This window comes from Cetorhinus maximus, chromosome 15 (assembly GCF_964194155.1).
Source record: "Cetorhinus maximus chromosome 15, sCetMax3.hap1.1, whole genome shotgun sequence".
In the NCBI taxonomy this organism is placed as follows: domain Eukaryota; kingdom Metazoa; phylum Chordata; class Chondrichthyes; order Lamniformes; family Cetorhinidae; genus Cetorhinus; species Cetorhinus maximus.
In genome coordinates this window covers 54,297,436-54,323,960 of record NC_135893.1, presented here as the reverse complement: position 1 = coordinate 54,323,960, position 26,525 = coordinate 54,297,436, and the positions used below count along the sequence as shown (strand labels likewise).

Genomic DNA, 26,525 nt, shown 5'->3' with positions numbered 1-26,525 from the left:
TGATGAGGTAACTTAGACATGACTTGTAGAAACGGGATGTGTTCATATTCCATGCTCCTTCATTAAGTCCGCTTGCCAATTTGCAATAAAAGACTGCTCTATGTTTAAAGAGGCACTTCCAGCATTAGGTGGAGAAAGTTCATTGCCTGTTTGGAAACAGTGCTTGTACATAATATTAGAGTTTACCTTCTGCTTGAACCTGGATGGCACTGGGAGGCAGTGGAATCTGTCAGTGGATTGATTTCAAATGTACTGAAAATGAGCAGGGTTTGATGTGAGATACAGGAGTCACTTTTTTTATTATTCATAGGATGTGGGCGTCGCTGGCTAGGCCAGCATTTATTGTCCATTCCTAACCGCCCTTGTTCAGAGGACAGTTAAGAGTCAACCACCTGTGGGTCCGGAGTCACATGTAGGCCAGACCACTTGACTATATTACTACCCACATGGATGAGGACAGATTTACACCACTGTAGTCCTCATTGAGCTACCATGGAGTAGTGAGGTGAATAGCACAAATGCATCCAAGGGGAAGCTAGATAACCACATGAGGGACAAAGGAATAGAAGGATATGTTGATGGGCTCAGATAAGGAGGGGTATTAGGTGGCTCATGTACATCATAAACACTGCTGTGACCTCTGGACCAAATGACCTGTGTGCTAAGTAACACACAATTCTAAAAGCTGGGTCTAGAGAATCTTTAAATTTTAACAGCAGAACCATTACCAGTATTCGCTGTCCCGAAAAATGGGAGTGGTGGTTATGACCTGAAATTGCTGAGCTCCATACTGAGTCCAGAAGGTTGTAAAGCATCCAATCAAAAGGATGAGGTATCATCCCTCAACATTCCACTGAGTTTCATTTGAACAGTGTAGAAGGCCAAGCAAAGTAGACAGAGGGGGAGGTCATGCTTGTGGACTGAACTTTGGTGTTCAACGAAAAAAAATAAAATCACCCAATCTTCATTTGGTCTCCTTAAAGTAGAGGAGGCTGTACCATGGGGTAGTGAGCTCAGAGCTCAAGGCATGACAGCTGAAAGCAGAGCCACCAATGGCAGGGAAAAGGAAAATCAAGGATGCTCAGGTGACCAGGAGTTGGAGAAACAGCTCAAAAAGGTCAGGAGGTTAGAGAGATAGGGAGGGGGCAAGGCCATGAAGAGATTTGAAACAGAGGATGAAAAATTTTGAAATCAAGGCTTTGCTGGAACAGAAGCCAATACAGACCAGTGAATACCAGGGTGGATGGGTGAGCAAGACTTAGTTGGGCTAAAGTTCAGAAACACAACAGTATTGTAGATAGAAGTCAGACAAAATCAGGTTGATCACTGTCTGAGCTACATCATCTACTCTGCATCTAGCTAAAAATCAAGGACCATCTCATGTAGAACATTCAGGAGATTCTTAGTGGTGACTCTGCTGCAGGTACCTGGTTGCCTAGAAACAGATCCTCCACGGAGCGTGTCGCCTGGCCCCACAGGAGCATGAGGCCTCGGCTGTAACCAATCAGGATCTTATCTGGATCAGCTGGATGTTCTTGGAGCGATTCAATGGGTCCCAGAGCTTTTCCACACTTGTAATCGTCTGGAACACTAAAAGCAATCAGGAGATTAAAACCAGCCCACAAAAGGAACAAACAAATTTGTGACATTAGACATTTGTTGAAGGGCCCCCAAACACACTGTTTAGGCAGCATTACACAGGATTACATTTTGGGTTTAATAATCGCTTTCCATGCGACAGAGAGGGAGAGAAGACATAAACAGAGCACCAGACAGGGACAGCAGACAAAACAGAGCACCATACAGAAGTTCAAATCCCATCATAGTAACTGGTGGATATTTAATTTCAATTAATTAATAGATCAGGAATTAAAAGCTAGTCTGTTATGATCATGTAATTACCAGATTGTTGCAAAAACCCATCTGGTTCCCAATGTCCTTCAGCTGGGAAATCTGCCATTCTTACCAGATCTGGCCTATAAGTGACTGCAGATACACAGCATGTGGTTAACTATTAACTGCCCTCTGAATGGCCTAGCAAGCCATTCAGTTATGTCAAACTGCTACAGAAAAGTCAAAGAATAAAACCAGACAAAAAACCCAGCATCAACCTAAGCACCGAAAATGACAAAGGCACATCCTCCAAATTTGACCCTCCAAAGTCATCCTCACTAACATCTGGGGACTTGTGCCAAAATTGGGAGAGGTGCCCCGCAGACCAATCAAACAACAGCCTTACATGATCATACTGTACACACTGAATCACCTTACAATCAATGTCCCTGACTGCTCTGATACAATTCCCAAAGAGGCTGATCACTTTTTTAAAAAAAATACAAAATTTTCTCGTGGCCGACGCAAAGAATTGCACAAGATTTCAGTTTTTAAGATTTTTTACAACAAATTAAAATCAACATAGACTAAATATTATTTGGTAGGAAGTTCATACACTAAAGATACCCTCATTGACTAATTACAACTGAAAACCCTACGCCATGTTTACATGTTACAGTAAACTCTCAGCAGATATGTAGCCTTCAAAGTCCCAAATTCCTCCCAGCAATTCAACAGGCTCGCCTCTTCCTGCCCCCCCAAAGGGTGAATCTTCCAGTCCTCTTTTAAAAGTTGCTTCACTCTATGCTCTAGAGTATGATAGAATTGACTTCCAGCAGCAAGGCACCCTCTGGCAACTCCCAAGTCTTTAACTCTCCACACATCCCATCTCTTCAAACAGGGAATCCATTCTCATTAGAATTCTGCTTGGCGGTTAACAAGTAACAGCCTTTTCCCCTCCTGAGCACAGCAGCAGTCGTTTTCAGTCTCGTCAGATTTCTTCGATTGATTGAGACAGAGTGGTCAGACCAGTTACCCATTTTGTGTCAAGATAAATAAACTAGAGTGCTAGTTTTCAAAGTTTCAACATGGGGCTCTGTCTCCATGGCAATCAAATCACATGGACCTGTTTTCATGCAGAGTTCAGCATGATTACCATCCCTTATTCCAGGGGACTCTGTTTTACCTTAAATTGACAGAGTTTAAAACTTAACCATCTTATAAAGTCTTGCATTCCTAACCCCTCTACTACTATTCCTGGGTATGTACTGTCCATAGATAGGACAGACCTAACAAGGTGGTAGAACTGTGCCATACAGTTAAGAGGGAGTGGCCTTAGGAGTCCTTAATTTTGACTCCAGACCCCATGAAGTCTCATAGGATCAGGTCAAACATGGGCAAGGAAACTTCCTTTTAATGTGCTCTACTGAGGAGACAGTGGCATAATGGTAATGTCACCAGACTAGTAATCTAGAGGTAGGTTCAAATCTCACCATGGCAGCTGGTGGAATTTAAATTCAATTAATAAATCAGGAATTGAAAGCTAATCTCTGTAATGGTGACCATGAGAACTATCACTGGTTATTGTAAAAACCCATCTTGTTCACCAAAGTCTTTTAGGGAAGGAAATCTGCTGTCCTTACCTGGTCTGGACTACATGCGACTCCAGACTCACAGCAACGTGGTTGACTCTTAACTACCCTCTGAAATAGCCCAGCAAGCCACTCAGTTCAAGGGCAACAAATGTAGGTCTTGCCAGCAACCCCCACATCATGAGAGAAAGAAAAGAAAAAAATTACCACCAACTCCCCTCCCTCAGCTGATGAACCAGTACTCCATGTTCAACACCATTTTGAAGAAGAACGGCTTAATAGTCCAACCACCCCATCCTGAAGGCAACAGCTGCCAGACTGGGTCTTTGGCAGGAACCTACTAGGCTTCGTCTTTATCAATCTACCTGTCAGATAGATCTGTCTGTGATAGTATTGGTAGGCATGACCACCTCACAGCCCTTATGGATCTTGTCTTCACAATGAGGACACCCTCCATGTTGTGTGGCACTACCACTGTATTAAATGGAATTGCCTCAGAACAAATCTAGCAGTTTAAAACTAGGCATCCATGAGCTGCTGTGGGTCATCAGCAGCAGAATTATATTCAACCAGAATTTTTAACCTGTTATGTCCCTCAATATCATCAAGTTAGGTGACCAACCCTGGTTCAATGAGTGTAGGAGTAACTGCACCAGATATGCCTAAAACTGAGATGCCAATCTGGTGAAGCTACACAGGACTACATGCATGCTAAACAGAAGTCAGTGTCATCAGCTGTGCCTTGATTTGAGGATGATGCCTACATAAAAGGAATTTCACGTGACTAAAGTGGCTGACTCTCAACTTGCATCTCTTTGGACACATCGGGCAGAACGTTCCACATTGAGCCCAGAGTGCAGGATTTGCTTCCTTGACACCGCTCTGCTTCGTTATTAAGACAGTGGGACTCAAAGCCTGATGCAATTTGATAGACAAGTTGGTTGCCATTCTGAAAGATTAATAGCAAGTTCCTCTACAGTCATTAAGGTCAATGCTGCCCTGCTTAAAAGGAGCATCTTTGGAGCATTTTTTGTCCTCCCCTGAAACGTTGGTCATTTGAGTGTTGAGAAAACAGGACCTGGCTGGGGAGATGGTTTTCGGCCATCTGGTGCCCAGTCCACTGAACCTGATCTTGCAAATTTGCCTGAATATTTGTGGAGCTGGCTTCAAGGAGGACACTAGCATTTATATGATGATCCTCTCATTGAATCTGGAGGATACGGCAGAAGAATTTGTTGATGGAAGTTTTATAGCACTCTTGAGCATCACTGATACACAGTCCAGGTCTCACTACAGTACAAGAGTGTGGTGAAAACTGCACTGCATACTAAGATTTTTGTTGACTCGGAGGGCTTTGCTGTCAGACACTCGCTGCAGTTTGCAGAAGGCTGTTGCAGCTGATATGATGTTGCATCTTGTCGACAGTTGTCTTTGGAGAGATGGCTACCAAGGTACGGGAAGTGCCCAAAATGCTCCAGAGACTTTCCATCAACATACAAGGGAGGTGCAATATTTAGCTGACCAGGTGTGGGGGTTGATAGGAGTTTGGTTTTGGCAACATTTCAAGGACAAACCAAGCTTCTTGTATGCAAAACTAAGATCAAGAGCAGAGTGGTTTGCAAATCTGGTGTCAAGTGGGCAATGACACTGCAAACTGATGATCATGTATGTCGATGGCGGTCAGTTTAATTTTGACATGAAGTGACTGAGGTTAAAGAGTCTTCCATTTAGATGGCATTTAATGCTGACACCAGAGGGCGATTGATCTTTGGCGAGGTGAATAGCCACTGTCAGGTAGATCTAGTATGAGGGCTATCACGCAGCCTTGCTTGACCCTGGTCCGGATTTTGAAGACATCTGTCTCGCATCTCTCACTCAAGACAGTTGCAGCCATATCACCATGAGGCATTTGCAGGAGCGTGAAGAAGTTTCTTGGACATCCAACTCTTTGGAGCACAATTCAGAGCCTCACAATTTACTGAGCCAAATGTTTTGGTCAGGCTGATGACTATAAAAGAAAGGTTCCTGATGTTGTTTGACATTTTTCTTGAATTTGTTTGGCAGCAAAAGGCCATGTCAGAGGTTCCAAAGCCACAAAGTCTCTGGGATAATTTCCTCAGTCATAAGACGTGAGCGATTCAGGATTTTCTCTGCTTTGGCCTCATATGTGGAAAGAACATTCATGCCATCCAACTGCAAGGCAATAACCATCTCCAACTAGAGATGGTTCCCCCTGGATGTTCAACAGCATTACTATTGCTGAATCCCCCACTAAAATCTTTGAATGGGTTTCATGATACAGAAAAAAAACCTCAATTCAAGTGTGTATGAGAGAGAGAGAGAGCAAGAGCTCTATTAGATTATTAGAAGTTTAATCTCCACATTGCTCCTGAGGTCTAATCATAGTGGATGCTGGGTGAGTGGCTATGGAACCAGCATAGGGGTAAGGGCTAGAGGGTGTAACAGCTTTTTGTCAAACTGGGCTGACGTCTCAGAAAGCAGAGGCAGGCCTTCTAAAAAACGCTCCTTGGCACTTGCCCACCTCCAAGTTGCCTCCAGTGGTGGCAGACCCGACCTGATCACATTGCTGCCTCCCCGGAGCTAACATTGCATGCAACAGGGCCCTATCAAGGCAGGTCTGCTGTGTTGGGAAATTTCCCGACTTGAGCTATCCACCTTGGTAGCGAAAATCCGGCTCACTTTGTATAATCCTGGAACTCTCTCTGTAACAGCACAGGTGGGTACACCTACACTAGATGGATTGCAGTGGTCCAAGACAGCAGTTTACCTTTATCTTCTCAAGGTCAATTAAGTATAGGCAATACCCACATCCCATGAATGAATAAGGGAGGGAGGCACAGACCAAACAGTGCCAGGGTGAGGGAGGGAGACCAACCAAACATAGTGGTCTGTCTTGCTCTGGTGCAATATATATATTAATTCAAACAGTGAAGCAGTAGAACTAGGTAATTACAAGGTAAGCAACTAGTAAATTTTATCAAGTGTAAAAGGAATTGCCTTCCAAATTTAGGAAAAGTTTTGTTGCAGTTTCTCAAATTTCTGCACAGCTTCATTATCCCTCTAACTCCAGCACATGTTCAGATAAACATCCTAAATTCAAGCACAAACCTGTGTTTTCTTAAACTGCTTATTTGGCACCAATTTACATAAATCAAGTTGATTAAATATTGTGGTCAAAAGGATGCCAGAGAACAATTACTACAGCTGACATTTGTGCAACTTAAGAACACTGATTTTAGACGTGCATAATGTGACAGCCATTGTCAGAATCACAACACTGGTTCGTACAGTTGCTCCAAATGTTACGTATTGACAGCACTCTCAGATCCGGTCTTCAAAGCAGTGCATAAATTAGCATTTCAAACCAGTGACCTGCTGCATGTGCAAGTCAAAGTTCACTGGCAGTGTGAATATACCTGTTCTTGCCTTCACATTCAGGGAAATATTGTAACAGCTGGGGGAAAACAAAACAAAAACAAATCGCCCCACATCCCAGATTTCAGCTCTGCCCCAAAGGTCACAGCTCAGTTCATGATGCATGAGCCCAAGTGAGGGTCAATAGCTCGTTTGAATGTTGGGGAAGTGCAGGTCAAGGGTCAGGCTCAGCTCCAACTTCACCAGATAATCAGAAGTAGGCACTTCGAACGGGAACCCCTCTCAAACCCAGAGACGGCAAGACTACTTTAAAGCACCACTTTCATTAGACATTAGCCATCAGCATTTCAACAAGGCATCTTCCCAAGTGAGAGATTCACTTTGCCTTACCCAGCTGTGCCATTCAGAAACCAGAGATTAAATCTTTAAACATTCTCAGGATGCAGAATAGCTGGGAGATACTTATGCACACATGCCAGTTAGGAGCAGAGGTGGGACACTTAGCTCTTCAAGCCTGCTCCGCCATTCAATAAGATTATGGCTGATCTGATTGCAAACTCCCATAACCCTTCACCTCCTCGTTTATGAAGAATCTATCCACCTCTGTCTTGAAAACAAAGACTCTGCTTCCACTGCCTTTTGAGGAAGGGAGTTTCAAAGACATTCTACCCTCAAAAAATTTCTCCTTACCTCTGTATTAAATGGCCGACCCCATATTTTTAAACAGCAACCCCTAGTTCTAGATTCTCCCATGAGAGGAAGCATCCTCTCCACATCCACCCTGTCAAGACCCCTCAAGATTTTATATATTTTAATCAAGTCGCCCTTTACTCTTCTAAACTCCAGCAGATACAAGCCTAGCCTGTCCAATCTTTCCTCATAAGACAAGCCACCCATTCTTGGTATTAGTTTACTAAAACTTCTCTGAACTGCTTCTGATGCGTTTACATCCTTCCTTAAATATGGAGGCCAACACTCTACAGAGTTTTCCAGATGTGGTCTCACCAGTGTCCTGTACAACTAAGCATAACCTCCCTACTTTTATATTCAATTCCGCTCGCAATAGACAGTAACATTCTATTAGCTTTCCTAATTATTTGCTTTCCTGTAAGCCTCGTGATTCATGCACTAGGACACCCAGATCCCTCTGCATCTCAGGGTTCTGCAATCTCTCATCATTTAAATAATATACTTTGTCAAAAATGGACAATTTCACATTTTCCCACATGATACTCCATTTGCCAGATCTTGGCCCTCTCAGTTAACCTATGATCCCTTGTAGCCCTCCTAAAGTCCTCTTCACAACTTACTTTCCTACCTATCTTTGTATCATCAGCAAATTTAGCAACCATACCTTCTGTCCCTTCATCCAATTCATTTATATGAAGTGTAAAAGGTTGAGCCCCCAGCAGATCCATATGGCACACCACTCGTTGCATCCCGCCAACCAGAAAAAGACTCATTTATGGCTACCCTCCGTTTCCTGTTAGTAACTCAAAACTATTCATAGCCGCATTCCAAACGTCCACTAGTCTCCACACACGGAGAATACCTGTAGACTGTGCTCCGACCCAGAGAGAAGGATTGCAGCCCAACAATCTCACTTGTTCATTCCCTTGCAGAGAGCTGTGGCTCAGTTGTTAGTCTTCTCTTCACAGGGTTGTAGATTCAAGTCTCACTAAAGACAGGAGCACAAAATCTAGATCAACATTCCCAGTGCAGTACTGAGGGGCTGCTGCACTGTTGTAGGTGTCCCCTTCAAAGGGGACATTAAACCAAGGCACCACCTGCCTCCTCAGATGGATGTAAAAAGATCCCCTGGCATTATTTTTAATACGAGTTGGGGAGTTGCCCTTGAAGCCCTAGTCAATATTCATCCCTCAATGAACATCATAACGTCAGATTATCAGATTGTCATAACATTGCTGTTTGTGGGAGCTTGCTGTCCACAATTTGGCTGCCACGTTTCCTTCATTACAACCACGACTACACTTCAGAGTACATCATTGGCTATAAAACGCTTTGGAAAGTACCAAGGTTGTGAAAGAAGGCTCTGTGTAACTGAAAGGTTTCTTTTTTTAAAAAAATCTTTCAGATATGCTAATTTTCCACATTTAATACAAAGCAAGTCTTAACTGAACTAGTCTAGATTTTAAGTCTGCAGGTTATGCTGGTTTAATTTCCTGTATTAATGGATTTTCAGCATGTGACTTCTTGTTGAATGGTTCAAGTCCCAAATTCCAATGGGGAGACATGATGGGACTGGTCCTTGAACTTTGCAGGAGAGCAATGAGTTGGCTGACAATTTGGAGTTCTTGGCCCCTGTAGCCTGTTGAGGTCGGGAATTCAAATTTAAAAACTAAAATTGATGGATTTTTGTTAGGTATGGGGCTCAAGGGTTACAGAACCATGGCAAGTAAATTGGAGGTAAGAAACAGATTAATAATCTAATCAAATGACAGAACAGGCTCGAAGGGGTTAAGTAATCTACTCATTTCCATGTGAAGAAAGTTTCCCCAAAATCAGTTGACTGAAAATCTCGATGATGAAAGGGAAGATACCATAATCAAGTAGGATTGAAACTGAGATATCAGGGTTTAAAAAAAAAATTCTGCTTCATGTCACATATTCCACATTTACAATTTAAAATTGACCTTCTGCACAAAGCCCTCCTACAATCAGGGGTCAAGTGCAGATTGAATAACAAGTTGGTCACTAAACAGAAAAAGAATGGGACTTAATAGTAGCTATTCAGGCTGGCAAATGGCAGGAAGCAGCGTTCCACAAGGATCGGTGGTAAGGCCATTGATGTTGACTATTTACATAAACCGTGTGGACTCAGGAATCAGAAGTAGTTTCAAAATTTTCCAGTGACACCAAATTAGGGGGCCCGGTTAATATAAAGGAGGACTGCAATGATTTACAGGAAGAGGTTAATAAAGTTGCAGATTTGGTATGCAATCAACAGATGAACTTCGATAAAGATAAGTGCAAAGTGACAAATTTGGGAGGAAGAATAAAAGGGCCACATGTTCCTCAGAAATAAATGTTTAAATGGGGTAGGGAAGCAGAGGGATTTGGGAGTACAGATACACAAATCACAAAGTAGCAACACAAGTTTATAAGGCAATTAAAAAGCAAACAGGCCCTGGATTTCATTTCTAGAGTAATAAAATTGAAAAGCAGAGAAGTTACAATCACCCTGTAGAGAACCTTGGTTAGGCCACACTTGAAAGTACTATGCACAGTTGCGGTCTCCATATTTTAAAACTACAAGAGGCAGTATAGAAGGTGGTGTGAAAAAGACCTAGAATACCTGAACTGAATAGGCTGTAGCTCACTTCTCTGCAAAACAGGAGACTGAGCAGGTGAGTTCATAGAGATCTTCAAGGTCATCAAAAGGATTTGATAGGGTAGACATGGAGAAGATATTGCCACTTGCAGTTGAGACCAGAACTAGGGGTCAAATATATGACCCTCTTTCACATCATGCCAGGTTCAACACATATGCTGACACCCAGCTCCACTTTGCCACCACATCTTTCAAATTCTCCACTGTCTTTAAATTGTGGGACTGCTTTGTTAGGCATCCAGTACTGGACAAACAGAATTTTGATCCAACTGAATACTGGAAGACCAAAGCCACCAACTTCAGTTCCCAACGCACTGCCTCCAACAAACTCCATTCGCTGGCCACTGACTCTATCCATCTCCTTGGCAAATGTAAGAGGCTGAAGAGTGCTTGCAAACTTGATGTTATGTTTGGTCTTGATAGAAGCTTCCATCTACATTTCTGTGCCATCACCAACACTGTCTATTTCCATCTCCATAACATTGCCTGAATTTGTCATCTGCTACTTAAATTCTTCTCTTATGCCTTTGTCACTTCTAAACTTGACTATTCCACCGCATTCCTGACCAACCTCCCCATCTTCCATCCTCTATGAACTTAAGCTCATCCAAAACTATGCCACCTGTACCCCAAATCACACCAAGTCCTAATCACTCATCACCGTGTTCAGTCACCTACGCTGGCTCCCGGTGAAGCAGCATCTCTATTTTAAAATATTCATCCTCATTTTCAAATCCTTCTACCTCTCCCCATCATTAACCTCCTCCAGCAGCCCTACAATCCTCAGATATCTGTGTTCCTCCGATTGTGGTCTCTTGTACATCTCAGATTTTAATCGTGACCCACTTTCAGCTGCCGAGGCTGTAAGCTCAGGATTCCATCCCTAAACCTTTCCAACTCTCATCTTTTAAAACCTTCCCTGAAAGCTACCTCTTTAACCATCTGCCCTAATTTCTCCTTGAGATTGCGTCAAATTTGTTTTGATAATGTTACTATGAAGCACCTTAGAACATTTTACTGCTTTAAGGCACTATATAAATGCAAGTTGTTATACATTAGAAAGCATCTTGTACACACTGATTTTCTTTGGGGCTTCCTAGATGACATATCATTGCGACCGCTTTCATTCACTTGCTGCTGATCCTGACCACAGGGTTCTGGCTGGTGCCCATTCACAGAGTTAACCTGACTAATTCTTGGGGATTGCGGGAGTAAAAACAGGCAGCAGCCAATCAGGCAAATTCTAGGGCTGCTAGAAATCAGTAAACCTTGGTAGTGAGGTCAGGTGGCCCTTGCAGGTGCTCAGCAGCAGCGAATTTTCCACCTGCAGAGGCCATTCAGGGTAAAAAAAATAGATTAAACAGGAATGGGAGCCAGCCCAAATCAACTCATTTAGCCATTAGTTCTGAAAATCCTGCAAGAAAATCTGGGACATGTGAGAATCTAATTTTTGGGGGTGTTTTATGAAAAGAACCAGAGTTGAATAATAAATTTAATCTGTAGCAGTGCACGGGCAATATAATTGCTGACCAAATGTTGTACTTACCCAGTAAGTCACTGGGAAGCTGGGGCATCCTAACCTTACCAACCAACTCCTGTGGAAGCCCACGATCAGGTTATCCTCACAAGGACTGATTTTCCCTCAGCTTAAAAAAAGTTCTTTGCAAGGAAGTAAAACTGGAATTGCTGAAATGTGTTTCATGACAGTCAGTGCAATGTGTGGGAATTTTGCCAGGATTCTTTGCCTCACTGATGATCAAAACATCTAGGAGCAACTGCAAAATACACAGCACTGAATGTGCCAGAATGATAAACCTCAAAGCACAAACACAACATTGTACACCAAGAACTAACCACAGTCTGATATGCTATCCTGGTGTTTGACCCAGTGCAATGTTCCATGCCAAGTCAATTCAAAAGACTTGGATAGGAAGCCCCACCATACAACACAAAATGGTGGGAAACAGAGAAGTTATTACAACATAGGCAGGGCAAAAGATTACTCAGAAATCAGTCCCAGTGTTAGTTTTAATACTCCTTGCTCAAATAACCTCATTATGACCAAATCACCATTGCAGTGTGACCAGACAGTGTTGGTGTTGTTCACCACAACTGAAAAGGCGTCAGGAAAAGAACGCAAAGGAAGAATGATGGGCAACGGACAAAGTCCTGGATTGCAGAATATTGCTGTTTCACAGTTGAAGTGAGCACACTAATCAGATTTTCTCCCCAAGACACTGGGGCGATAGACTGGTTGTTATACATTTGTCACTGGCAGCAGTAACAGCAGGGCTTGTATTAAGAAACACTGGGAGATTATAGTGCATTGTATTTGTAATATTTCCTTAAGCATATTTGGAATAATTTACCGTGCAGACCTCAACACAATGCTGTGTACTCTCCAAACTCCAGCATTCTGTTAGCTTCTTTTGGGAATCTCAAAAGTGAAGGTTATTTTCCTATTGGGAGACAAAGTCGCCTTTTATTCCACTGCTGAGAAACAAAGCTGAATTTACTATTAACTGCAGTGGGTTCTACATGGAATGAGGTCTAATAGGCCAGGGCACCACCTGAAATACAGGACAAAATATAGTTACTGACTTTCCCTGAAACTGCTAGAGAACTAAATATTTCAGTAAAGAAAGGAACATTGGCGCACATGCAAAGCTAAACAGACAGACTGTACGCAAGGTGGCATGGTGGCACAGAACTGGAGAAGGTGGGGGGTTGGGGGCAAGACATCAGTTTCTAAGTACAGACCACAGCAGGAATGAACATTATAACAAACATATATATCCCTTTTTTGAAGGGCAATTAATTATTCCAATCACATGGACCTGGACTTCTGGACCTCAAAATCCTGTCCGAACAGGATAAATACAATCAAAACTCAAGTCAAATTACTCATTGAACAGAGTCCAGTCAGTTGCATCCCATGACTTACTATGGAACTGGGGTGAGACATTTTAACTTGCTCCACACTTGGAATTTTGCCAACACAAATACAATCCTAGATAGCTTGCACAATCACTGACATGGTTTCATTTTAATAACCCTCCCTTTTAGGAGCAGGAATATTTTGCTGCTGATACAATTTGATTATTATATATCATTTTACAATTAGACAATTTCTCCTCTTTAGCTGAATATCACCTGAAATGTCAGGTGTAAGCTTGGACTGAGCATCAGGCAATTAGGCCATCGCAACAGATAACCTACCCTGGCCCAACAGTCACGGGCACTTCCATGAACAAGGGACAGGAATGTTTTCTGTAAATGCACGAATGTAGTTAGAGTGGCCCTTCTTGCGCCAGAAATACCTTGTGATCAGCACTTCACTTTGAATAAGAGCTCCTTGCTGTCGTGTGAGACTTCAGAAAATCTGATTCAAAAAGTTTTTAAAAATGCAGAATTTGCCACCTGCAGACAAAATTTAATAGAGTGGCAAATCAATGCAACAGCTGAAAGTTCTAATTATGTGCTTGGTTTTGAAATCAAGCAGTCCTAAACCAACTAGCCTAGCATAACAGAAATAAGGTTGGATATATTAATTTCCCACATACATTTTACAGTTAAATGATTTATGCATTTTACAATATATGCATTTTAAGGCAAACAAAAACTATGGAGCAAGAATCTTATTTCTGCTAGGATATTAATGTTTAAAAAACACATTAAAATGAAAGAAAATAGTTCTATCCCTTAAAGGCTCTAAAATCATAAATTTGGCTTTCAAACACAATCGCAACAGTGTTACAGAGTGTACAAGATCCACTTTGCAGGGTTAAAGGAATAAGCAACACACAACTCCCTCCTATTCTGCAGGCTGACAGGCAGATGTATTATCCCCACCCACCACACCATAGGGCAACAGGGATATCCCCCAACCACAGATTGGTTCCCAGGTCACTCAAGGTCTCTTAATAAACAGCTACAGACAGTATACAAGAGAATTACACTGATACTCTTGCCCCTTCTATTCATCTCCTCCACAAATAATGAGCAATTAACTTCCATATGCACTTACTCCATGAAAGCTTGGTAGAGACTAAAAATTTATAGTAGAGTAAAAAGCAGAAACATCTAACAAACTAAATTTACCATTTAAACAATTCTGGGAACAATGGTGTCCAGAACCTATAGTCCAGCTATAAACTGCCAATTTGGTTTCATTCAAGACTGCACATAATTCAAATGATAAACAAAACTAAGCAACAGGTTTGAGAGAAATGTTAGCCACATGTTTAAGAAAAAAATTGCATACGTGTTTTGAAAATCCAGTGCACACTTACCTCTGCAAAACCTCATCCTGAAATAGAGTTTTGCTATCCAATAGTTGCAGTGATGGTAAATCCAGGAAATACACACCTCCACCTTCTGTCCCCAAATATGCCATGTCACAGCAAGACTTCAACATAATCACAGTAATTCTGGTAATGCTGGGAGGGCTGTACAAAGGAAATATGTTATACTTTGGCATCTAAGTTTGATTTATTGCACATTAGGAAAACATTCATGTTTAAGGGTACTAATTTCTCCACATTAAATTGTGACAATTTAGAGGTAATCAGCAAATATGTTACATCATATGACAGTTTTTGCTTGCTGCTGGTTTAGTTCCAAAACTTCCAATATTTCTTAAACCAAAAAGGTGCAGGATTGAATGGAGAATTCTGATTTACTACACTTTGCTCAAAAGTAAAGCTTGTGAATTCAGTGTACAATAGGATGGGGATCAATGGGAGCTTACATGCAACTGGAAATTTTCCTCTCCAACTCCCACTGATGTTCATTCCTCTCCCTGGAGGCAAGCTCACATGGTACGTTTTACTAAAGGTACTATATAAACTGTTATGGGTTTCCATTAGTATCAACAGTCTTCCAGTCCTATTTTATCCAAGGGGACATTCTTCACATGCAAGCAATAGTCACAGGGCATATAACCATAGGGAGACAGAGTTAATCCTGACCTTGTTCTTACCCAATCACCATACAATGCTATCCTCAGCCCCTGCTGCAAAGTGCAAACCGAAGACTTGGTTGATTTATTTTCCACACACCTACAAACATGAATAGCAAAGCCATTCCTTCCAACCACTTAGTGAAAATGAGCTAAAATCAGTACAAACCAAGGATTGAGCTTGCCTATGAGACTGCATCATTTATGAAACTTTCACTCACTGAACCATTAGGGCAATATGATTATACACTGGTCAGGAAACAATTCAAGCAACCAAAGCAAGTTTGGACAAGTCTCAGTCCCATTACAGACTGCAGTTCACTCATTCTAGAGTGAGGTTGAACTGCATCTTGTGCCAGGATACAAGATGGGAAATGAGGGATGGGTGAAGAGGAGAAAAGTGGAAAGAACCTTTCCAGCATGGTTAACTATGAAGAGGACCATGACACTGGAGTGTGTCATTGATGCTGGTATTTGGCAATGGAAAGATAAAGCTAAATAGCTGGGCTTCAACATCCAAGAAACCAAATCAAACAAATGCACTTGAAGCAAACTGTCAGGATATAGTCCCTCAAAAAGGAACAGAAGCATGAGAATATGTACCATTATACTTTCAGAAAACAGCTCTGGTAGAAAAAGAAACTTCCTATTAAAAAAAGGATCTGGTGCCAAAAAGCTCTTCTCCATTAGACATGTCCAAAGACCAGCCAATCTCAGTTCAATCATACTAAAGTCAATAACTGTAAACCATTAATCCAGTTCCCATTAATGGCAGCCCACACTTCCACCTCACCACTGCAGAAACTGTTTACATCTTCAGCACTAACCAGCTTCACCTGACAAGCCCCACTCACCAACATAACCACAAATTCAATCCTTATATCACTTCCATTGGCTCCCAGTTTCCTCAAGTGTCAAAATATTCTTCATCGCCTTACAAACCCCTCCCATGTCCTCACTTCACCTGAATAACTTTCTTCTAATCCAGTGTGCACCAATCCCTCTAGACAGTTCCATATTGCATACTTCCACTTTCCTTCCACACCACCCCAACCAACCGTGGTGGTAGAAACTTCAGTTAAACTTTCCTGCACTTACATTCTCTTCCTAAATCTCTGTCTAACTACTGATCTCTATTACTTTCAAACAACTTCTCAAACTCATTCTTGACCTTACATTTTCAACTCTTCATTAGTTGCTGCCTGGTACCCAATGTTCTCCTGTAAAGGGCTGTGGGCTACTGTAGATCTGAAAGATTCCATGCAAATTTATTATTTTTTTTGTAATGGAGCTTTGCAGACCATATGTGCCCAGGTTCAGTTCTCAGGCCATGCTGAGGTAGCTCAAGCCAGGATGGTCAATGCTACAGAAGTGGGTAGGGGAAAGGTGCAGAGAATTCAGTTTGGGATTTGGATACTGTTTGCTAATTAGTGACATGGTGCAAAGTGTGTAAGCACATTAGATGCTGACTTTAGGGTGTTTTACCTCACCCAATGGGTTAACTGCAACCTCAAGGGTGGAGGAGAAAAAGCAAAATAGTTGTACCACTGAACGTTTCAAATAAAAACAATGGATTTTATTTCAACAGCTAGTTCCCAATTGAAAGCAGGCCCTTGATTGCTCACTGGGCTCTGGTTAAAGAAACAGTGCTGCTGATATTCAGTGTATGCAACAGAATTAGTACGAGAGAATGGGAAGGGAAATTAGACCCATGGTAATAACCAGGCTTAAAAAAGGTTCAAAAACAGGCTCAGTTCTATTTTGATGCACAGATACTATCACTTGGAAACCTACAATGGAGGAGGGGGGGTGTAAAGTGCCAAATATGAACTTGTACAAGGGAGATCTAAATGATGGATACAAGTGGCAAGGCAATACATATGTGTCCGCAAAAGCGAAGATTATTTCACTCCATCTTTAAAGTTGCCAGCTGAGCTGAAATATCACATCACCTGGAGTAGGAATGGTGATATAATGAATCTCACCTTTCCAAAAGTTAGCCACAGCTTTTTTTAGTTGAAGATTAATGGCAGTGAAGGGTCCTAGTGCCAAAGGCCTTCAAAAAATTGAATTTTGGTGTGCTGGGGTCCTAATGTAAACAGGTAAGTACAAATTTTCATAAGTACCCGTATAGTGCCTCTACCAATGAAATGTTTCTTCTAAATTTACAGACTGAATGGAGCCAGTATATCATCCTTCGCATTCTAAGACTAAACAGTGACATTAGCAGCATTGGTTTATTTGGAGATTGATTACAAAGAGACTGAAGGCTCTTGATTATTACTCATTTTTTAAGCAGCTTTAAATACACATTTGCCTCATTTTTCTGCAATGCCATGATAGTCTGTGCTAGGCCCTCCATATTGCAGAGTTCCTCCCATTGGATAATCAGTCAGAACTAGGCTGCTACAAACAAGTCCTCAACAAACAGTTCTTCTGCCATTTTTACAGTAGTCTTGCCTGTTACCCCCACTCCCCCTCTTCAAATCTTTCAGTATTTAGCCACACCCACACTGAATTTTAACTTTCAACTGACCACCTCACAACTGAGATTCACTCCATCATCCTCACAGGACATCTATCTTCAGCCATATGGACCACTTCATTATTCCTGGCCTCTCTCCTCCCCTTTGCTGCCAAATCTTGAATATTTAATCTCCTGATCATTTTGATAGACACAAACTTTTAATTGATAATGCCAATTCTGAAAAGTCTCCATTAGCTTCCATTTAATCCCTAGAATTATAAATATGCAATTGATGGTTGATGAGATCTGAAAGGTCAGTACATAATAAACATTGAATCAAAGATTCCACAGTGAATAAGATTACACCCTATAATCAAAATTAAAACAAATGCCAGCAATTTAAAAAAACAGAAACAAAAAAAGCCACAGGTAAAATGAGCTTATAAAGCAGACAAATGCTTCTATTTCTCGACAACCAATTTCCCTCCCAAGCAAACGCTCATGAGACAGAAAGAAAACACCACCCTTTGACCATGGTAACAGAGAGAAGATAAAAATCACAAAGAAAAACGGAAACAGGAAATAGTGCAATGTGTATTGTATGTGCATGCGCAGAGCAAGGGAACAGATGGACATCTTAGCACTAGCCTCAATCTTAAAAGTTGCAAGATTCTGTTCCATTCTGTGGCACAAGACTTGGATCACCTTACAACTGGAAAATGGCTGACGGCAGTTCCATACAATCCCACATTTTCCACACACTAATTCTGATACTAAGATGCGACTCCAGCTCAGGATGAAAAGCTCCCAGCTACTAGTTACAGGGGCTGTGAAATGGGTTTAATGATCCCAATCTGGTTCCTGGTGGACAGGGGCCTACAGCATAAAATTAGCCCACTCTAGCATTAAATTACCAAATTGGTTCTAAAGCACCATAGATGGCTGGTATAGAAAATGTTGATAGTATACAGCGGCAGTAGAGGTTAGCTTCGAGGCATATTTTTGAAGGCAATGCAGAAGAAGCTTTGATCTGTGTCCAGCCATATCATTTGATTGACTTGACAGATTGAATGTATCAAAAAAGTGAGATAGCACCATACACCATATGCAGAACAATGCTTCACTAAAAAAAAACTTGCAGGGCCTAGACATTTAGGATTAAAATGAAAACTTTTCAAAGGATTAAAAAAGGAACTGAGATTGTTAAATGGGGCAGATTATTTGCAAGGAATTTTCCAGTTCATCTCCATTCTGACTGCTGTTTGCAGTAAGCTACAACAACCTAGCTTTTTTTTGATGTTTAAAAAAAGCAGCATAATAGGGAGAGGAAGAGGGGTGTCGTATATAATATAATCTCCCTAAACATACTAAGATAATTAAATAATAATTCTCTTCCCACTATCATACAAGTGAAGCCAGAAGGCCCTCAGTTCATTTTAGCTAAAACCTTTAGAATCCTACAGCTTTCCCATTACTGCAAAAAGCCATTCCTTGTTCAAGTTCAGAGTCATTGTTCTCAACCATTGTTCCAGGAAACCTGTCAGCAATGGCTTAGTTGATAGTACTCTTGCCTAGAATCAAAAGGTAGAGTTCAAGTTCCCTCACCAGGACTTGAGGGCAAAAATCAAGATGGACACTCCAGGGAATAACTCCACTGTTGGAGGTGCTGTCTTTAGGATGGGACGTTAAACAGCACCCACAATTGCCCTCTCAAGTGGACGTGAAATATGCCATGGCACTATTTTGAAGGGGAGCAGTGGAGTCATCTCCAGTGTCCTGGACCAATATTTATCCCTCAATCAACATCACAAGAACCGATTCTGATCATTATCACACTGCTGTTGTGGGAGCTTGCCATCTTTCATTTGGACACAGTGAACAAGTCAACACCTCAGGTCTCTTTCAACTTGCCCCTTTGAGTGAACAGGCCCATCCAAGGTGCCTCGACTCTCCAAGGAGTAGGTTAGGGAAATATCACAAAAAACTTTCAAGCATGAGACAAAGCATGGAATTACAACCAGTTTGATGACTTCTAAACAACACCTCAAGTTTATTTGCCTGCAACATACAGACAAAACCATCAATCTGCTATTTTTTCCTCTTCTGTCTCACAACTAGGGTTATCTCTGGGCTAAAGTCAGACCACGTGTGAAGAACAAGAGGTTTTTGTACTTAGTACATTCGAACCCTGGTCGTCCAGGAAGTGTTAAAGTGCAGATCTCTTCCAGGTGAGAATAGCTGTTCCTTTGATTAATCTCCCACAGGTGAATGGAATTGTCATCCAGCAGAGACAACAGACGGCCCTGGGAAATGAAGATACAAAGTGGGGTCAATTACAATACAGACATGTTTACTTGACTAGTGGCTTAATGAATATACCGGCAGCATTATGCCATTTGGCCTGATTCTATGCTAACCTAGATGGCCAGCTGGAATTAGCCTCAATGTAACTCATCATAACAGCGAAAAAAAATCAGACTCCACTTCTAATCGAAGTGCACGTGTAGATTATGGAGGAAATGAGTGGGCTCAGCTGTGAAGCCAAATGCAGTCAGCCAATGCACACACCAGCACAAGACTGAGCAAGGCAGTACAACACAGTCAGATGACTCAACACAGAGCTGCTGGTGACTTATTGGTTGCTGGTGACTTATTGGTACATAAGTACCAATAAGTCACCAGCAGCAAATATCTACCAAACCCCTCGCTACTCACATCGGCAATGCTGCTGACCCTTTTTATCCCACCATTGGATGAGGTTTTTGAAAATGTCGCTGGCCGCCTGCCCATTTTGCCCATGTGATGAGCGCGAAATCGCATGGGCAATGAAAAATCGCCGTCAATTGGACTGTTAATGGCCTTAAGTAGCCTGCTAATTATTGGCAGGCACAGCGCCAGCACCCACAGGGTGAAATATCGCACATTATTTTACACCCGATCGGGTCAGGCTTGCGCCCGCAGGACGTAAAATTCTGCCCTATATGATTTTAATATCACTTTTCAGGTGTCTCCACTGAGGCTGAAAGCTCAGGTTTCCCCAAGTCTTCCCTCAATTCAGACCTTTGACATTGCCATGATGTTCTTTTGAAACATTGGAGTCAGGGTAGCAATGCCTTCCTTTTGTTTCAGTGACCAGAACTGAACCCAATGCTCAAGGTTCAGTCTACCCAGAACTGACACTGCTACAGTGTGCTCTGACCACAGTCTTGTAACAGTGTGGTTATGACCTACATTGCAGTTTTGGCTTATAGTTTAACATTCTATTGGTTTTGCTGATAGCTGCTGTGTGTTAGACAGACACAGTAAGACGACTCCAGGTTTCCCCTTTAGCTTTTTCCACATATTTTTTCTTCCCATGTATAGTACTTCACATTTGTTCACATTAAATTTCATCTGCCATACTTCTACTCACTTACATACTTTAACCAAGTCATTTTGGAATTCCCAAGCTGCCTCCAATTCCTTCCCTCACCCAGTTTGAAATTGTCTGCACATGACCACTTTTTATTAAATTTCAGAATCCAGCTCATTTATGTAAATCAGAGAAGACAGCAATTGGCTCAATACTGAGCCATGAGGTACCCCCACTATGTATTCCTCATCCCTGAACCTAGATAGAACTCCTACCAAGTACTTGTTTCCTTCTTCAAGTTTTCTGCCTGTAGGCAAGTCCTTAGCAATTATTCACTGAACCACCGCTCCGTGCCATGATTTTTTACTGCAGGCAGTGCAAGGAGGCAGGCCCATAGTCTACTTCAGCCAGAACAGGGATCAAACCCAGTGCTGTGGGCATTAATCTGATCCACACGCTAGCCATCTAGACAACTGAGCTAACTACACCCCCACCCCCCAACTTGGTTTCTACCTCTCAGCAAAATTCACATCCACTCCATTCTTTGAGGAAGGTTGTATCACGAATGTTACTGTACCTGTCCTGGTAAAAAGTGCATCTGTGTCACAGTAGCTGCTTCTTTGTGTAGGCCTGTAAACTCCACACCTGGAGCTCCATATCTTAAAATCATAGGTCAAGGAACAAAACCAAATTTGTAAGATTGTCACCTCAAAATGAGAAAATGTATTCAAGTACTGCTCCTTCCCATTTAGTTTTTCTGACTCAGATCCTTCATCCTCCTACTATGCTATTAGACCACAGAAGGTATTCCATCAGTCTGTCCATTAAGTGCCATTCATAGTGCAGACAGACTAACTATCCTATCACTCAAATTACAATGAGTTCTCAATCTCAGTTGTACTGCAACAGGAAACAAAAAGTGCATCACCCTTAAAAGGGCAAAACTATTCTCTTCTCCTTTTTATACTATTTGTTTAATCTTAATCTAGTCCCACTTTCCAAGAATGATAATTAGATGAGACCTGACCACTGCAGAAAGTAGTTTAAAACCAGAGAAATTTTGAATATCAAAGCTAACCAACTATAATGCTCCAAAAACTCCCTCAGATTATAGCAGCATCCTTACTCACTGGGCCAGTTCATCGTGCATTTATAATCCATTCTATGCTTGCATAGTGTAGCATCCACATAGTTTGCAATCTTTTCTGCCCCAATACATTGAGCAGACCACAGACCTCAAAATTACTGCTCCAACCAAGCTAGATTTGGGGCAAAAATTGAATCAGATTTTGATTAACCACAATTCGGATACAATTATCCAACAGTTTAATGTTTTGGACTCACTAAGCATACCAGTCTTGCATTCATTTGCTTCGATTCATTCAGGAAGCAGCAAGGTATTTTGGGGAAGGAGGAGGAAAAGGGAAAATCCCTCCCCTTCTAAACTAAACTATCTAGGAAATTCTGTTTTGCAGAGGCCTAGGAATTTGGAGAAAAGGCACAGATTTACTTCAAATTATTAAACTGGTTTTACAGCATTTATAAATGGATAATACTTTATTATGAAGTTCCAGAACTATAAGCAATTTCTGATTGTATCCAGGGGCCCCACAAAGTAAGCCCAAGTCAAGTCTAGTATTAGTTTAAGTAGCTTTCAATGCCGTATTAAGGCCACTTGCTCCTAATTTACAGCCAGATATCAACATAAAATGGCCAGATTCATGGTGACCTGGAAAAGGCAGTAAACAAACAAAAGCAGTTTGTCAACACTCAGTATCTGGAATTGTAAGGATTATCCTCAATAGGTATATTGGAATTTTACTTATGGAACTATATCCCAGCCAAAAAAAAGCATCTTCAGCAGGGAGAGGGGGGAAATGAGCAGCTTCAGCAGGGAGAGGAGGGAAAGGAAGTAATTAAACAAAACAATGCAAACCATACCATTTATCTGTAATCTGTGGACAAGATGTTTTATCAAGCAATGCTTTTTGAAGCATGTTGACGTTCTCCTGTTGGTGGACAAGCTCATCAGTAATTGGCTTCTGCACTAAGTGGGACAGCCGAGAGCAGCACAGCAGGATACTCTGAGCAAGGTAATTATAGGAGTTTGTGACATTACTGCAGATTTGCAAAGGAACCATATGCAGTTAATTATAGGGAAATGAAGCTGCAGTACACATTTTACAACAGAAAATCAAAACATTTTATTTTGCCACACCACCACAACAACAAACCACCAAAAAAAGGCCAATTGTTGTGGATAAGTGCCTTTTTTACCAAGGACTCCAGAAATGTCAATGGAATTCATTTACTTTTCAAATGCTACAAAGTTAGCTTGAGGAAGACTCTGCCTCACATTCTGGACTAATTAAAGCTTTTTAAACTAAAGCCATCATTGGAATGCTTACTCTCAATGTTTTACAGCAGCATGATCCATTTTTTCCAGAAGCAATTTATTTCATTAAAAATAGCTTATTCAGTACATTTGGAGTGTCGTGGAGGGATGGAATGTGTACTCATGCCCATAACACCAAATTCCTGATCTCATGTTACTGCAGGAAGGCACTGAAGCTGTGTAGGGCAGAAACAAGGGTTACTCTCAGGCTTTATTCACACACCCTTAGGTATGCGATTGGGGCAGTATTGGCAGCACCGGAGTGGTCAATGCTTGGCTACAAATGTTTTGAGATGTAAACAAACAAGTGCATTTGCACCATCTCAGAAACAAAGGGTTGTGTTTCTAATTTCTCCCCTCTGCATCTCTTGGCCTCCTGGCCAGCCACCCTTTGTAAACTTGAGGTCATCCAAGACTCTGCTGCCCATGTCCTAACTTGCACTCTGTTCATCCATCACCCCAGTGCCTGCTGATCTACATTAGCTCCCAGTTTACCAACACCCCCCATTTAAAAAATGCTCAACTTTTGAGTTAAAATCCCTGAACAGAATTGTCCTCCTTACCTCTAACCTCCTCAGCCTAAAAACCCTCAGAGCTCTGCATTCCTCAATTCTGGTCTCTTACGCACACCCCACCCCCACTTAGGCATCCCACCAGTGGCGGCTGTTCCTTCAGCTGCCGGTGCCTTAAACTCTAGAATTCTCTCAAAAATTATTTAGCTCTCCATTCTCCTTTAAAACACTGCTTAAAACACATCTGACCAAACTTTTGGTCATTTATTCTACTATCACCTGATGTGGCTCAATGTCAAAATTCTGTTTGATAACACTTATATGAAGTACCATAGAACATTTTACTACCTTAAATGGTACATTATTAGTACAAGTTGTTGTTGACATGTGGCCCACACCTATTCTTGTTAGACTACATGGCCTACATCATTGGTCACCCTCTGGTTCCACATTTAAGTGGCTGCTCTTCATGGAAGATCCCTAGTGAACACCACCAGGTATGAGCATCACGGTCAAACTGATCTTTTCCTCATCTGATCTCTGCACTAGCACAGCTCCCAGAGAAATTAATTGACTGAACTGATATCCTCTTCCTCCTTGCCCTAAGAAGCCAATTGTAGAGAATCTTCATTACAGGCACAGATTAGTTAATTCTGTAGACACTGGAAACTGATCTTTCCTGCTCTGTATTGTCTTAGTGCATGCTACGTTGACCTACAAGCCTGCTTATTCAAATTATAACACACATGTCACAATGGATTTGTTTTCCTAGGAAAAGTCATGTAGTACAGAGTGCAACACATATTCTAAGAAAACATTAGGGTTCCATAAGACCATAAGACATAGGATCAGAAATTAGGCCATTCGGCCCATCAAGACTGCTCCGCCATTCAATCATGCCTGATAGGTTTCTCAACCCCATTCTCCCGCCTTCTCCCCATAACCTTTGATCCCCTTACCAATCAAGAACCTATCTATCTCGGTCTTAAATACACTCAATGACCTGGCCTCCACAGCCTTCTGTGGCAATGAATTCCATAGATTCACCACTCTCTGGCTAAAGAAGTTTCTCCTCATCTCTGTTCTAAAAGATCTTCCCTTTACTCTGAGGCTGCGCCCTCGGGTCCTAGTCTCTCCTACTAATGAAAACATCTTCCCCACGTCCACTCTATCCAGGCCTTTCAGTATTCTGTAAGTTTCAATCAGATCCCCCCTCATCCTTCTAAACTCCATCGAGTATTGACCCAGAGTCCTCAAACATTCCTCATATGTTAAGCCTTTCATTCCTGGGATCGTTCTCGTGAACCTCCTCTGGACCCTCTCCAGGGCCAGAACATCCTTCCTGAGATTCGGGGGCCCAAAATTGCTCACAATATTCTAAATGTGGTCTGACCAGAGCCTTATAAAGCCTCAGCAGCACATCCCTGCTTTTATATTCTAGTCCTCTTGAAATAAATACCTTCCTAACTACCGACTCAACCTGCAAGTTAGCCTTAAGAGAATCCTGGACTAGGACTCCCAAGTCCCTTTGCACTCCAGATTTCTGAATTCTCTCCCCATTTAGAAAATAGTCTATGCCTCTATTCTTCATACCAAAGTGCATGACCTCACACTTCCCCACGTTGTATTCCATCTGCCACTTCTTTGCCCATTCTCCTAACCTGTCCAAATCCTTCTGCAGCCTCCCTGCCTCCTCAATACAACCTGTCCCTCCACCTATCTTTGTATCATCTGCAAACTTAGCCAGGATGCCCTCAGTTCCTTCATCTAGATCATTAATGTATAAAATGAAAAGTTGTGGTCCCAACACTGACCCCTGCGGAACTCCACTAGTCACCGGCCGCCATCCTGAGAAGGACCCCCTTATCCCCACTCTCTGCCTCCTGCCAGACAGCCAATCTTCCATCCATTCTAATACCTTGCCTCTAACACCATGGGCTCTTATCTTACTGAGCAGCCTCCTGTGCGGCACCTTGTCAAAGGTCTTCTGGAAGTCCAAATAGATAACATCCATTGGCTCTCCTTTGTCTAACCTACTCGTTACCTCCTCAAAGAATTCTAACAGATTTGTCAGGCATGACCTCCCCTTGATGAAACCATGCTGACTTTGCCCTATTTTACCATGCACTTCCAAGTATTCTGAAATCTCATCCTTAATAATGGACTCTAAAATCCTACCAACGACCGAGGTCAGGCTAATCGGCCTGTAATTTCCCGTCTTTTGCCTCACTCCCTTCTTAAACAGGGGGGTTACATTAGTGATTTTCCAGTCCTCTGGGACCCTCCCTGACTCCAGTGATTCCAGAAAGATCACCACTAACACATGGCATAGTCACCAGAGAAAAAAAAAAACAGGATTTAAAATAAGAACCAAACATACACGCAGTCTCCACAAAGGGTTCAATGCTGTCCATCTGGATCAGACTGGAGCCTGTATTTGTTAGCAAATCAGTGAATGAACAATCTGGACCAGATCAAGGAAGGGCAAAAAGAATATTAAGTAACATTTCAGAGTGAGAAAGATGCCACAGTTTAAAAAAACAGTAATTTCATTTACTTTAGGGCTGACCAAGTCTGGAAACATTGGTCCCAGTGCCAAAAATATGTGCCTCGTTCTGCTGATGCCAAATGGGATTGAGCAGGGAAGCAGCTTGAATGAATGTTGA

The 26,525-nt window shown here is 41.9% G+C and overlaps 1 protein-coding gene across 2 annotated transcripts in view; it reads right to left on the bottom strand.

Annotated features, from left to right (window-relative positions):
• Positions 1–26,525, bottom strand: part of llgl1 (LLGL scribble cell polarity complex component 1) — a 108,984-nt gene that overhangs the window by 37,904 nt on the left and 44,555 nt on the right. For both annotated transcript variants that reach the window (XM_078558414.1, XM_078558413.1), the window contains 4 exons: positions 21,530–21,611; positions 19,773–19,903; positions 14,466–14,621; positions 1,428–1,590 (listed from right to left, as the gene is read on the bottom strand). In XM_078558414.1, the coding sequence (XP_078414540.1) occupies positions 1,428–1,590; positions 14,466–14,621; positions 19,773–19,903; positions 21,530–21,611 (532 nt within the window). The remainder of the gene's footprint in view (positions 1–1,427; positions 1,591–14,465; positions 14,622–19,772; positions 19,904–21,529; positions 21,612–26,525) is intronic.